Genomic DNA, 14,111 nt, shown 5'->3' with positions numbered 1-14,111 from the left:
TGACCCCAGCTGCCCCCTTTCAATCCATCATCCGTGCTGCTCCTTCCCTCCACCTCCGGGAAGAAAATTGCAGGGAGAGGGCGGGGGGGGGCGGGGGGGGGGAGAAGAAAGAGAGCAAATCCCTGGGGGGGCCCCAGGACTGAGCCCACCCCTTCTCTCCCACAGCCCGCGGGCATGGAAGTCCTGCCCAGAGTCTGACCCAATCCTCAGGGGCTGGCAGGCTGCGGAGGGGGTGCCAGGAGCCCGCCCTGCCTGTTCCCTGAGGGACCAGAAGCTGTGTGCTGGGGGGTCGGGGGAGGGGGGGCGGGCGTGTGGCCAGGAGAGGGGAGACCTGGCATCGTGCCTGCCCATGGTGCCCATGCACTTTCCCCATTGGGACAGAAGCAGTGAGGCCTGTGGGCTGTGGACGCCCCATTCAGACCCCTAGGGTGTAACATCAGCTCCCACACAGGCACCTGCACCCCCCTGCCCACTCCTCCCCCCTCCTCCCCCCCAGTGTGCTCTCTAGCTGAGGGGGGTGGGGTGCTGGGAGTCAACCCCTGGAAGCAGACTCCCCATCAGCATCCAGGGGCTAGTGGCTGAACACCCCAATTCCGCACCCTCAGGCTGGGCACCCGAAGTGGGTTCTGCCCGCAGGGGGTGACCTGCTCATCCTCCCGCCTCCCCTTCAGTGTCTCGGGGAGTCACCTCCCAAACAAACCTCCAGCCCCCCATCCTGGCCTCAGGCTGGCTTCTGTGGAGCCCAACCCAACACGGTGGCCGGGAGGGGTGTGGCGGGTGGGCAGAGAGCGGCACAAGGGGAGACAAGATCCCCTGTGGGGGCGAATGGTACGCGCCCACTTGGTGCCCCATGTTCCCCAAACCTGCGTTCAGGTGTTGCTGCGGATCAGAGGAGACGGGCATTTCAATGGGTGAAGCAGACGACCCTCCAGGACGTGGGTGGGCCTCACCCAACCAGGTGAAGGTCTGAAGAGAAAAGTCTGGGGGCTCCTGAGGGAGAATTCTGCTTCCGGCTGCACTTGGACTTGAGCTGCAGCGTCAGTGTCAGCCTGCTGGCCCGCCTGCAGCATTTCGACTTGCCAGCCCCAGCCCCAGCCCCACAATTGCATGAACCAGTTTAAAAGAATAAGTCACGCCCTAACCGGTTTGGCTCAGTGGATAGAGCGTCAGCCTGCGGACTCAAGGGTCCCAGGTTCGATTCCGGTCAAGGGCATGTACCTTGGTTGCGGGCATATCCCCAGTGGGGGGGTGTGCAGGAGGCAGCTGATCGATGTTTCTCTCTCATCGATGTTTCTAACTCTCTATCCCTCTCCCTTCCTCTCTGTAAAAAATCAATAAAATATATTAAAAAAATAAAAATCATCATTCTCCCTTTTTAAAAAAGAAAGAAAGAATAAGTCCCTATCATCTATCTATCTATCATCTATCTATCTATCTATCTATCATCTATCTATCTATCTATCTATCATCTATCTATCTATCTATCTATCATCTATCTATCTATCTATCTATCTATCTATCTATCATCGATCTATCTATCATCTATCTATCTATCATCTATCTATCTATCTATCTATCTATCTATCTATCTATCTATCTATCATCTATCTATCATCTATCTATCTATCTATCTATCTATCTATCATCTATCTAGCTATCTATCTATCTATCTATCTATCATCTATCTATCTATCTATCATCTATCTATCATCTATCATCTATCTATCTATCTATCTATCTATCTATCTATCTATCTATCTATCTATCATCTATCTATCATCTATCTATCTATCTATCTATCTATCTATCTATCTATCTATCTATCTATCTATCTATCTATCTATCATCTATCTATCTATCTATCATCTATCTATCTATCTATCTATCTATCTATCTATCTATCTATCTATCTATCTATCTAATACACATCCTATTGGTCCTGTTTCTCTGGAGAACCCTCATTAATATACCTTCCAAACCTAAAACACTGTGAGCAGGGAGACATGGCAAAGAAGGAGAGAAACAACGAGAGAGCTCCAGACTCAGCGTCCCTCACAGGCGGCTGGGTGAGCCGTGTGCTGTGTTCGCGCTGGGGGTGGGGGTGGGGGGTGGGGGTGGGGGTGGGTGGGGGGGTATTGCTCGGCCTAGGACACAGGGACAGAGGGAGTCACTGTGCAGACGAAATGCAAAGGAAGACAGGGCTCCTGTCCGCGGCCGCAGCTTTCGGCTGATGGCCTGCCCCGGCACAGCCTGGTGAGGGGCAGCTCAGACCCCAGATAACTTAGCCGACACATGTGACTGCAGTCCCTGGGTCCCCAGTGAGAGAGAAGAACAACTTGTCATTTTAAGCCACTGAGTTTTAGGGTGATTTTTTGTTTTGTAGAAACAGATGCCAAAACAGGAAGCTTGGAGGGTCTGGAAAGGTGGGTGAGGGGTAGGAAGCTGGGGGTAAGCGGGGGAAGAGGGGTCTCAGGCTGCCGGTTATTTGGAGGAAACAGGACAAGGACTTGGGGAACAAAGAGGAGGCCGAGGAAATCTGGGTTTCAGAGTCTGGGGAAGGTCAGAGGATCAGGACTGGCTCCAGCTGGGGCCCTTCATGTAGGAGCTGGTGATGCAAAGGCCCTGGGGCTCCTTGGCCTGAATTTCCACGGTGCATTCGGCTGGTACCTCTAATCTGATTGGTGAGGGTTTCTGAGCATCGCCTCTGTGTTCCTTCAAACCTTCCGCAGGAGGCTGTTCACTGTCCTCCAAAACCCAATCTTCCCCGTTCCCTTTCAAATCCTCGATGAGCTTTAGCCGATGACTTAGAATACAACTCTCCCCGCAGCTCCTCTGGCGGCCAGGCAGGTCCGGTAACTGAGATGCAGAAGGACGTGATCGGGGAACTCCTGGGTATAAACTCACAGAGGACGGTGGGTCCGGGCCCTCTCCTCCCGTCTCCATCCTCTGGCTGGAACGATGCCTGGAGGTGAGCCGTCTGGGACCACACAGACCAGGGCCAGGCCGGCCGTCAGAGCCACAGGACGGAGAAGCCGGGTTTTTTATTGCCCTCATGAAAGAGAGCTGCAGACTGTTACACAGCGAGAAAGAGAGTCGTCTTATTTAAACCACAATTATTTCAGATCCCTGTTATTCACGTCTCTTAATCAAAATATTAACGCCCTGGCCGGTTTGGCTCGGTGGATAGAGCGTCAGCCTGCGGACTGAAGGGTCCCAAGTTGGATTCCCGTCAAGGGCACATGCCCGGGTTGTGGGCTCGATCCCCAGTGGGGGGCGTGCAGGAGGCAGCCAATCAATGATTCTCTCTCATCATTGATGTTTCTATGTCTCTCTCTCCCTCTTCCTTCCTCTCTGAAATCAGTAGAAATATTTTAAAAAATATATTAACAGGAAGCCCTTCTCAGGGCTTACAGACAGACCCCTCTCCAGGTTCTGGAAGTCACTCCCTCCGCTTGTCCCTCAGTCTGGGGGTGTTATGCTCCCCCTGCCACCCCCCCCCGGGTGCTGCACCATCCCTTGTCCATTTGCCCACACCCTGCACCCCTCAGCTCCCATTCCCTCCTTACACTCGCCTCCCCCACCCAGTTCCGTGCCATCGGCCTCCTCCTGGGGTCTTGCTACAGAGTCCTTGCCCTCGAAAGTCCCAACCTGGCTGCCATCTCTGGCCCCCTGTTCAGCGTGTGCCCCCCACTGTGCTGTGATCCCGGCGAGTGCAGGGACATGGGGGCCCCTGCGGTGTCCCCAGCAGAGCGCCAGGCACAGAGCAGGCCCCCAATGAATAAAGTGAATTAAAGAATCCCAGGGGCCCTGCCGGTGTGGCTCAGTGGGTTGGGCATCATTCAACCAAAAGGTTGCCAGTTGGATCCCCGGTCAGGGCACACGCCCCCGTTGCAGGCTCCATCCCCAGTAGGGGGCGTGCAGGAGACAGCTGACCCATGCTTCTCTCTCTCTCTCTCTCTCTCTCTCTCTCTCTCTCTCTCTCTTTTCTTTATATTTTTATTGATTTCAGAGAGGAAGGGAGAGGGAGAGAGATAGAAACATCAAAGATGAGAGAGAATCATTGATTGGCTGCCTCCTGCACGCCCCCTACTGGGGATCGAGCCCACAACCTAGGCATGTGCCCTTGGCCGGAATCAAACCCCGGGACCCTTCAGTCCGCAGGCCGACGCTCTATCCACTGAGCCAAACTGGCTAGGGCATTTCTCTCTTTAAAAATCAAATTTTAAAAAATCTTTAAGAAAGCCCTAGCCGGTTTGGCTCAGTGTATAGAGCGTCGGCCTGCGGACTGAAGGGTCCCGGGTTCGATTCCGGGCACATGCTTGGGTTAAAGGCTGGATCCCCAGTAGGGGGTGTGCAGGAGGCAGCCAATCAAATGATTCTCATCATTGATGTTTCTATCTCTCTCCCTCTTCCTTCCTCTCTGAAATCCATAAAAATATATTTAAAAGACAAACAAAAAAATAACAAAATAAAAGACATGACAACTCAATATGTTTGAATTCTGAGTCAAACAAACCAATGTAAAAAAGAAACCTTAAAAATTTTTTTTAAATCTGTAAGAAAAATAGAAGAATCCAGGGGCTGGAGGGAGAGAGAAGCTGGTCCCTGCCGCCCAGCTCCCCCAGAGTTTGGTGGCCTAGCAGCTGGGACTCAGGAGGTATAGCAGGTTCCCAGGACCCTGCATTCCTGCCCTGCGGCTGTCGCTCCCGGGAGAATCGGGCCTAAGCCGGCAGGCAGACATTCCCCGAGGGGTCTCAGACTGTGAGAGGGCGCAGGCCGGGCTGAGGGACAACCCCCCCAACCCCAGTGCACGAATGTCGTGCACTGGGCCTCTAGTTTAATATAATTATGATAAAAATGCACAGAAGTTAATATAGTGTATATAATTCTAATAAATTATATGTTAAATTATAATAGAATACAACGGCCCTGTGAACTAGGTCCCATTACTGTTATTGTCCCCATTTTCCAGACGAGGACATTGAGGCACAAAGAAAAGAAATCTTCCTGTGAGGCCGCCCCCCCCACCCCCCCACCCCCCGGCAAATCATTTAAGTCACTCCCATGCTGACTCCCTTGGACACCTTCATCCAGGTGGGGATCCTGAGGTTTGGGGGTGAAGGGACATCTGTAAGGTTTTGCATCATCTCGTCCACGTCCCGAGCTCTGGGGACACCCAGCACTGAGCTGAGCCCTTACTCACCCCACCCCCTACCCTCCAAAGCGTGTCCCTGTCCCCTGACCTCAGCCCTTCCTCGCTGCTCCACCCCCTGAGCCTCAGCTTCCTGCCCTGGGCAATGGGAGTGACACTGGGACAATGGCGGTTTGAATGAGGCTGTGACTGGGAGAGCCCAGCCTGGCATCATGGGCTCCATAACTGCCAGCTGCTGAGGGCACCGTTCGCACAAACTCGTCTCCCAAATGCTCTTGGCCGCCCTCATCCCCAGCACTTCGCTGCGTCACACCTGCCCCCACCCTCCCGAGACAGCCCTCTGGGACCCCATCACCCTCCAGCAGCTCCCCCTCTCCTTCAAGGTTCTCCAACGTGTGGCCTCCATGCCCTGACTCAGTTTCCCCAGCTGCCACTCCCTCCTCACTCTGGACCAGCCTGACTTCTGCCCCCACACCCTCCACCCAACAGCTCTCCTCAAATCCTCAATCCCGGGGGTCCCTTCACCCTCCTCCTCCTCCTCCACCTGCCGCAGCCTTTGACCCTGCGGACCACGCCCTCACTCTGGAAACCCTTCTCCGGGTTTCATGCGCCCAGGTCACCACCTACCTCTCTGGCGGGTCCCTCTCCATGTGCCCCTTAGAGGTCGGAGCCCCTCAAGGCACTGCCCGCGCCCCTTCTCACTCTGCACCCTCTCCCTGGGCAGCCCTCCCCCTCCCAAGGCCTGGTGACACCTCATGGTCAACAAATGGCAGATCTCCCTCCAGGCAGCCGCCTCCTGAGCTCCAGGCGTCCCCTCCCTGGCGTCTCTGGACGCCCCACAGGCACCTCGCCCTCAGCACGCACCCCCCTCAACCCAGCGCCTTCTCCACGCCTGTTCTTCCTACCGCGCCCCCTGAGCCCTTACTCACCCCCCCCCCCCCAAAGCGTGTCCCTGTCCCCTGACCTCAGCCCTTCCTCGTTGCTCCGGGCCCAGAAAAGACCTCACTCTGAAAACTCCCATCGCCCCTCCTCTCTGTGCCCAGAAGCTGAGGCCATTCCCTCTCTGACCTCCGGCTTCTGCTGGAGCTGAGCCAATGGGGCCGCGCCGGGGCGGGGGAGGCTCCAGCAGGAGACTGGTGGGTGGGAGGAGTAGGCTGGGGTGTTCACTCTGTCCCCCTTCTCTCCTGGGCGGGGTCGGCGGGGTCTGTACTCTGGAGCCACAGCCACAGCCACAGCCTCGGCGGTTCAGGGGACTCAGCTCACACGCTGGAGCTCAGGGTGGCCACTGCTCCCTCTACTGGCCGCCCCGGGTACTGCGCCGTCCCTCTTGTGTCCACGTACCGTCCCTCCCATAAACTCTCCCTGGCACCGTCTCTTTCCCGCCAGGGCCCCGATGCATTCTCCCTCTCAACCACCGCCTTCTCCCCACCTCCCTCCCCACCACCCGACTCCGGGACCCCCTCCTCTGCTGCCCCAGGTCCCTCCCGGGCCCCCCAGCCTCCGTTCTCACAGGTAGCCAGAAGGAACGTTTGAAAATCGGGTATCCATGGCCTGCCCCACTCCACCCCCATGAAGTCCCTTCCAAAGCTCCCCTTCGCTCTGAGGATAAACTCCAAGCTCCTCAGCGTGGCCGAGAGGATCTCTGATCATTGGTCCTTTCGAGGTCTCTGCACTCCCCACGCCCGCATACTCCGTTCATGCTAACCACTGGCTCGAAAAGGCTGGGGGTTCACAAGTCCTCCCCCCTATTCCAGCATTCTGAGAAAGTGACTTGCTTTATTCGGGGGGAACTCCCATCAACCCCAGCTCCTGCTCAGGCAAATCTGAGTTCCCAGGATGCCCCCTGTAGAGGAATACTTTGTTGCTGATGGATTAGGGAAGCTCCGGGCCAGGAGTGAGGGCTGGCTGGGGGGTGGGAGGGGGGCTGTGTGGACCTTCTGGGTGGCTGGTTGCATGTGGGTGTGTCCTGCAGAGGGGGGGGGGGGGCTGGAAAGAAACCCAGATTTCCTGGTCTACTTCACAGCTGCGGAAATCCCAAAGTCCTCATTCGCTCCCTCCTCCTGCCTCCCAACTTCTCACCGGAAGGCCGTTTCCCAGGCAGAATTTCCAAGTTTTATGGCAACTTTTACAGAAATCACAGAGAAAAGAGACAGTGACTGGTGCTGGTGAGCTGGGAGAGGAGAAGGGGAGTGGGCGACAGTCTGGGATGCTGGGCCGGTGCACAACAGGACGACCGGATGCTAAAAACCCGTGGGAAGGGGGCGGGGGGTGACGGGGGCTGCGGGGTCACCCTCGGAGCCCCAAGAAGCGGGCCGCACTCCCCACGCCCCAGGTATGTCCTTTGCGCGGGGGAACATCAACAGTAAGAAAACGCGGGTGGCCTACCAGCAGATGGGTGGCCCCCAAAGTTAAAAATGCCCCCCCCCCAGCCCAGGCCCCGCCCTCCCCCCCCCCCCCGTCCCCATCAGGCGGAGATGTGGCAGCATGTGCTGGCTTGTAGGTCCTCTGGGACCCTCGGTCTCCTCTTCGAGGGTCCTGCCCGGGTTGGCTGGCACTGAGGGCACGATGAGCCGTCCGGATTGTCGGGGGGAATGGCTGGACTCCCTTTGATTCCCGGCCTCCTCCCCTAAGTCGGTTCTCATGGCTGGGGGAGTCTCTGCCCTCTCCAAAGGGAAGTCAGCCACCCCCCTTTCCCCAAGACATGCACCCTCCCGCGACCCCTTCCCCAACACACTATGTACACACAGGCCCCGTCCGGGGCGCGGCTGGGCTCTCGGAGGTAGTGGACGAGAGCGGGGCGCTGGAAGGTGAGAGACGGCAGGTCCCACAGGCGCCCCCTCCAGCTCTGAACCCCGACTGCTCCCCTCCCTTCTCCAAGCCTCGAGAAAGAGCGCGCTCCCAAGGGCCTGAGCGGAGAAGCCAGGGAGGTGTGGCCCCCTATGCACGCCCTCCCCTCCCCCCTGCCCTGGGGGCTGAATGGCGCTCCCTGAAGGTGGGGGAAATGGCTGAGATCCTGGATATCCTGGGGTGGACCCGCCTCCTTCAAGGGCCCCAGGGAGGGCGAAGTTCCGAGGCCCTTCCCCTGGGGGGGTCCTGGGGGGAGTCAGGGCTGGGTGTCTGGGGAGGGTCCCTGAGGGCGGGGCTTCGAGGCGCCCCCCCCCCCCAGGGGTGTGGACGGGCTGGAGGGGGTACCGAATAGGAGGAGGGCCTGGGAGGCTCGCGAGGGGAAGGGAGGGGCTGTCGGTGGGGCCCTGGGCTGGGGAGGCGGATTCCCAGGAGGCAGGGAGGCCGAGTCCGGGCCGGGGAGCGCGCGTGTGGCCGTCTCGGGGGGAGCCGAGTCTGGGGGCGCTAGAAGCCCCGAATGTGGCAGTAAGCCTCGAGGCTGGCGAAGAGGATGTAGAGGAACCAGAGGCCGAGGAAGAGCGCGGTGGTGGCGATCTTGGGGCCGCGCGGGCCGCCCAGCTCGCCGCCGATGTGCGGCCGGCGCCGGTACAGCAGCACGGCGATGCCCACGAAGGCGAAGACGGTGAAGAGCGTGACGGAGAAGGCCAGCGTGCCCGTGCGCACCTCGAAGGGGCGGCCCTGCACCGCCCAGTACACGGCGGCCACCGACCAGGCCACGCCCAGGCCCAGGAACACGTTCACCGCGTTGGAGCCGGTCACGTTGCCGATGGACGCGTCCGCGCATTGGTCCTGCAGCGCCGCCACCTTGCTGGCGAAGGTGTCTGCGGGCAGAGACACGCGCGGGTCACCCCTGGTCCTGGCGTGGACCCGTCCCCTCGCCTGCTGCCCATTGGACACACAGCCTCCCCGTGCCCCTGGGTCGCCCTGTGACCCAGGCCCGGCTGGCGCAGGCCCCGCCTCCCCCCTCCCCCCTGCAGCCCTGGGGGCACCCTGTGGTAGGCAAGGGCGTGAGGCCCTGATCCCACCCAACAGGGAACGTCTGTCGCCATCCCTATGCCTGCTCTTCAGGACCAACCGCCTGCTTCTGTAGAACTCGCTGCCCGATTTCCCTTGGACTCGCTTCCTGCTTTCTTTGGGGACTTGCCTATATTCACTGGGATCCACTGCCTGCTTTCTTTCTTTTTTTTAAAAAAAAAAAAATTTTTATTGATTTCAGAGAGGAAGGGAGAGGGAGAGAGAGATGGAAGCATCAGTGATGAGAGAATCATGGACCGGCTGCCTCCTGCACGCCCCCCAAGGGGGATCAAGCCCACAACCCGGGCATGTGCCCTGACCGGGAATGGAACCGTGAGCTCCTGGCTCAAAGGTTGATGCTCAACCACGGAGCCACGCCGGCCAGGCCTCTGCCTGCTTTCTGTGTGACCCGTTGTCTCTTTCTGTGGGACCCGGTGCCCGCTTCCTGTGGGACGCAGCCTGCTTTGAGGGACTCGCTGCCTGATTTTCGTGAGATTCGCTCTGCATCCTACGGAGCCTGCTGCCTGCTTTCCACCGGCCCAATCGGCTCATTGCCACCAGGCCCGGTCAGGTCAGTGCCAGACTCCACCCCGTGCAACCCCTTTCCTGTCCGCTCCCCACGTGGTTTCTGTCAAGCAGGGGCCTGGCCTCTGCGGCCCCACCCAATCCTGAACGTCTGGCTAACAACTCAGGCCTCTGGTCTGGAGGGCAGGCTTGGAAAGGCCAACATTCCCCAAGGGCAGCACCACCACCTGGCTGGTGACCACAGCGATGTGGAAACCAAGGTTTCGGCCTCCCCACCCACCTGGCCTCCCTCCTCCTGCAGGAACTTGAGTCTCTGACACCCGGTGTTGAAGGGACTCTCGCTCGGGTTTATTTGGGAAGAGGGGATCGTGGCTGCCGCCTTTTAATGGGACATAAGCGATGGTCTCTGAAACGCCACCATCTTATTTGTATGGCACCCCCGCCTTCAACCTCTGGTTTCTACTCGCTCCCTCATCTTCGCAAAAGCTTCAAAACTCACTGGCCTGGTTCCTCTCATGCCCAGCAACAGAGTTCTATCTGGTTCCTTGGCGGGGGCAGGGGAGAGAAGGGGAAATTAACATCCTGCTTCTATGGAATCCATCATCAGGCTTCCAGCATTTCCCACCTCCTGAGTTCCACCTGGTGGGGCACTCCCCCTGGTTGCTTTGGGGACGCCACTCATAGTGAATCTGGGACCCCCACCTGTTTCTATTATCCACCAGGATGCTCCTCTGGGACCCCCGACATGCGTTCTGGACGATCCTATCGGCTCATTTCTGCAGGACCTTTCTCTGAGGCCTCACTGCCTGGCCTCTCTGAGACCCCAGCCCGCTAGTGGTCCCCAGGGGGTTACCGGGGATGGAGGTGCCCAGGGCCACGAAGACCACAGCGTTGACGGAGTCCTTGAGGCCCACGGTGCAGCCAAAGTGGGAGGCAAGGTCGCCGATGAGGGCAGTGAGCAGGCCGATGACCAGGATGCAGACGCCGAAGCAGGCCCAGCCGTGGCAGTACTCCGTGGGGGGCACGCAGGCGAACAGCACCTTCCAGAACACCGTCAGGAAGTGCATGACGTAGTCAAAGCACGAAGGCAGCCGCTCCTCCCGGGACCCGTCCTCCTCCTCCTCCTCGTCCCCTGTGGGCACACGACCCAGCTGGGGCACACACCCATGCCTCCTTCCTCGCCTGCAGCCCCACTCTGTTCAACTTCCGGACAGCCAGTCCCATAAAACAAATCGCTTTCCCAGGATCCCTTGAAGCTAGGTGTGTCCATGTCAGCAAGCTAAAAACAATACTTTCCCAGGATCCCTTGCAGCTAGGAGAACATTAGGCCCAGGTGAAAATATTTACTTTCCCAGAATCCCTTACAGCTAGGAGAATGTTAGGCCCAGGTGAAAATATTTACTTTCCCAGAATCCCTCTAAGTTTCAGGAGGCCATATGCCCAGTTGAAAATATCCAGCTTCCCCGGATCCCTTGCTGCTAGGGGTGGCCACATCCCTTTACAGCTACTGACAGCCATGTAGAAATATTCACAGGTAGACATATTCTGCAGGAAGAAGTGTTCAGTTCCTTCGACTCATTGCAGCTGACAGTAGCCACACGCTTGATTTCCCAAAATTCCTTGCAGGTAGAGAGAGCCATGTATCCAGCTAACAGTCACTCTCCCAGAATCCCTTAAGGCTAGCAATGCCATGTCCTCAGGTGAAAACATTCACTTTCCCTAAATTCCTTGCAGCTAGTAGTCCTAAGCTAAATACTTGCTTTCCCAGAATCCCTTGCAGCAGTGGCCATGTGACCCCGTCTGGCAATGAGGCCTAAACAGAGGGTTTCTGGAAATACCTAGCTTTCCTGATAGGGGTGGGGTGTTGTGGATGTGTCTTCTGAGCCTTGTGAAGGGCCCGTCATTCTTAGAGTCGTCTGTGTCAGCTATTGCGACCCAAACCGACCCGCTTTTGACCTGCAGTGACTTGTGTGATGAGAAGGCACAAATGACAATTTGTCCGCCTCGCCCTAAACTGACAAGCACAAAGCAATGAATGAAGAGCAAGGAGCACACGGGTGTGCCAACCCAACATCTGGAAGGCTGCTGCTAAGAGACCCCGTGACCCCTGACCGGTCACTGAGAATAATTCGGGGAATAAAAGGCAGGCGGCCACCAAATTATGAAGCTACTTCCCGTGGTGCAGCCCAGTGGCTCCGCAGAACGTCAGCGGCAGAGGCTGCCCGGGGGCAGTGGAAGCCATGAGAGCTGGACGGGCTTGGGGATTCGGGTCAATTATACCTTCCCCACCTTTAGTCACTTGCCTTGTTAAGGAAATAAATGCTTGGATTTGTAGATGCTTCATTAAGTGGTGGTGTGGGGTTTTGGGGGTTCTGCATGTTACATCTCAAAGAGGGAGGTTTCTGCTGTGACCCCAAGTTAAGTGGAATTGGAAACTCAAACGCGACAGGCCTGCTGCCCCGTCCTGATCCCCTGCTCCCTCTCTTCCTGCCTGGAATACAGACTTGACACCTGGAGGGGCAGCAGCCATTTGGCAACCACGAAGCAAAAGCTGAGAAATAAGGAAGTGGCCTGGGGATTTAGTGACATTATTAAGCTGCTGCTAACTTGCTTCCTGCAGATTATTTTTCCTCCTGTGAGAAAAAATAAACTCGTGTGCTTACGCCACTTGTGGTCGAGTTTTCTGTGACTTGCCACCGTGCGCACCCCTCACTGACCACAGGGAGACACGGCGAAGGCCAGAGCATGGAGGACACACTCCTATTTGCATCTGAAGACTCAGCTCAGATGCCTCCTCCTCCAGGAAGCTCTCCCGACCTTCAAGCTGGGCCAGGCCCCCTCCCTGTGCAGCTCCCGGAGGGCCCCAGTCCGGCCCTGCCCACTCTGGGTTGTCACTCTTGTGACAGGTCTGTCTCCCACACGGGACTGTGAGCTCCACGAGGGCAGGGCCTGAGCTGTCATGGTCATCTCTGTCCCCAGGAGTGTCCTGTACGGGGCCGGGGCCGGGGCCGGGGACCCCTCAGAAGGAGAAGTCAGAGGATGTGGCCTCGGGGGAGACACCACCTCGTTTCTATTAGGCCTCCCATCTGCTGTCTCTTGGCCGCTGCCTGCTGCTTTTCTATCCCCGAAGCCTGGCGTCTGTGGGTCCCACCTCTGACCAGTGTCTTTCCAACCACAGTTCTGTGTTTCGGTTCCCACTGGATAGGCCTCCCGGGCGGGAAGCGGATGCTGTGCAGGGGACAGAGCCCCGAGCTCCACCCCAGCTCTTTCTGGATTCGCGGGGGGCTTCAGGCCAGCCCCGCCTCTGTCTCTGGGTCTCAGTTTCCCCAATGTGTACCCCAGACTGTGATCCGAGTGTCATAGTGTCTCTGGCCACAGGGGGGCAGTCGGAAACCGTCTGAGGCCTAAGGAGGGTGGACAACGTACAGGGGGGAGCAGCTGGGTGCTGTGGTGACTGTCGCCATGGCAACAGAGGAGCCCAGGCTCTATCGGGGGCGGGCAGGCCTTTTAACCTGTTTCCACCCTCCAATCTCCACAGGAAAGCCTGGGCGGTGCCCTCCCGCCCGCAGCCCTGCACCTCCGCCCCTGCCCCTCCGTCTCTGTCCGCCTTTTTCTCTGGGTCTATCTGCCCCTCCCTGGCCTCGTGCCCGGTACTGGCTTCACTCTCCAGGTCCCATTTCCTCGCCTCTGTCTTTCTGCGGTGAGTCTCTCTGTGTGCCTGTCTGTCTTGCTGGTCTCTGATCTCCATCTTTTCTTTTGTCTTCCTGTACCTGTTTCTTTCCTTTTCTCTTTGTCCCTCTCAGTGTCTTTCCTGTTCTTTTCTTTCTCCATCTCTCTGTCTTTCTCTCCTTGTCTCTCTTGCCCTCTGTCTTTCCACGCATTTCTCTCTGTGTCTCTCTCTGCCCGCCCCGCCCCTCCCTCTTCTGTCTCTCTCTCCTCCCTCCCCACTTACCTGCGCTCACCGTGATTGCCTCTAAAAACTGCTCCCTCCATGAATGGGTGCCAATCACCAAAGCCAAGTTCGTTTTCTTGATGAGTTTATCCACTGTGTTCTGGGGACGAAAGGGTGGGAGAGAGATTGTTGTCCGTGATCACCCAAGACTGCCCCATGAGGGGGACTGGGGTTGGGGGCCCACACCCCATGCTCAGGGGCCCCCAACCTTCCATACCCCAGGGCTACTAGCAAAAGGGAAAAGGGAGGCGTGTGCTGTCCATGGTGCTAATGGAGGGACCTGGAGGGTGGCTCTGGACCCTTGGTTGCCCCTCTCTTGTGACCCTCATAGGTGATCTCCTCTTAGACTCTCTCCACGGAAACAACTCAAGCAAAACCCCAAGACAGGGAGGCCCCAGAAAATCACCTTAAAGTCATACGACTCTTCAATGATGACCTCCAGCCGGCAGTTTTCCCCAAGAACCGGCTTGCCCATCTCTGCTATCCTCCGAGCCTCCTCCTCCTCTGCTGTCAGCTTCCTGTCCCCGTCCCCTGCAGCATGAGGGATGAGGGTTAGACTCCAGG

The 14,111-nt window shown here is 57.7% G+C and overlaps 1 protein-coding gene across 2 annotated transcripts in view; it reads right to left on the bottom strand.

Moving 5' to 3' along the window:
- Positions 1 to 7,614: 7,614 nt before the first annotated feature.
- Positions 7,615 to 14,111, bottom strand: part of SLC8A2 (solute carrier family 8 member A2) — a 34,354-nt gene continuing 27,857 nt past the window's right edge. Inside the window, exons 7-10 of one of the 2 annotated variants that reach the window (XM_036302983.1) lie at positions 13,954 to 14,078; positions 13,548 to 13,647; positions 10,449 to 10,635; positions 7,615 to 8,877 (exon numbers count right to left, since the gene is read on the bottom strand). In XM_036302983.1, the coding sequence (XP_036158876.1) occupies positions 8,256 to 8,877; positions 10,449 to 10,635; positions 13,548 to 13,647; positions 13,954 to 14,078 (1,034 nt within the window). In that variant the 3' untranslated portion in view covers positions 7,615 to 8,255. Of the gene's footprint in view, positions 8,878 to 10,448; positions 10,728 to 13,547; positions 13,648 to 13,953; positions 14,079 to 14,111 lie in introns of both variants that reach the window. The other variant, XM_036302984.1, reaches the window with a different exon arrangement.

Source organism: Myotis myotis, unplaced genomic scaffold, assembly GCF_014108235.1.
Source record: "Myotis myotis isolate mMyoMyo1 unplaced genomic scaffold, mMyoMyo1.p scaffold_m19_p_34, whole genome shotgun sequence".
In the NCBI taxonomy this organism is placed as follows: domain Eukaryota; kingdom Metazoa; phylum Chordata; class Mammalia; order Chiroptera; family Vespertilionidae; genus Myotis; species Myotis myotis.
The sequence above is the reverse complement of the archived record's forward strand: the minus strand, read 5'-3'. Positions and strand labels throughout refer to the sequence as shown.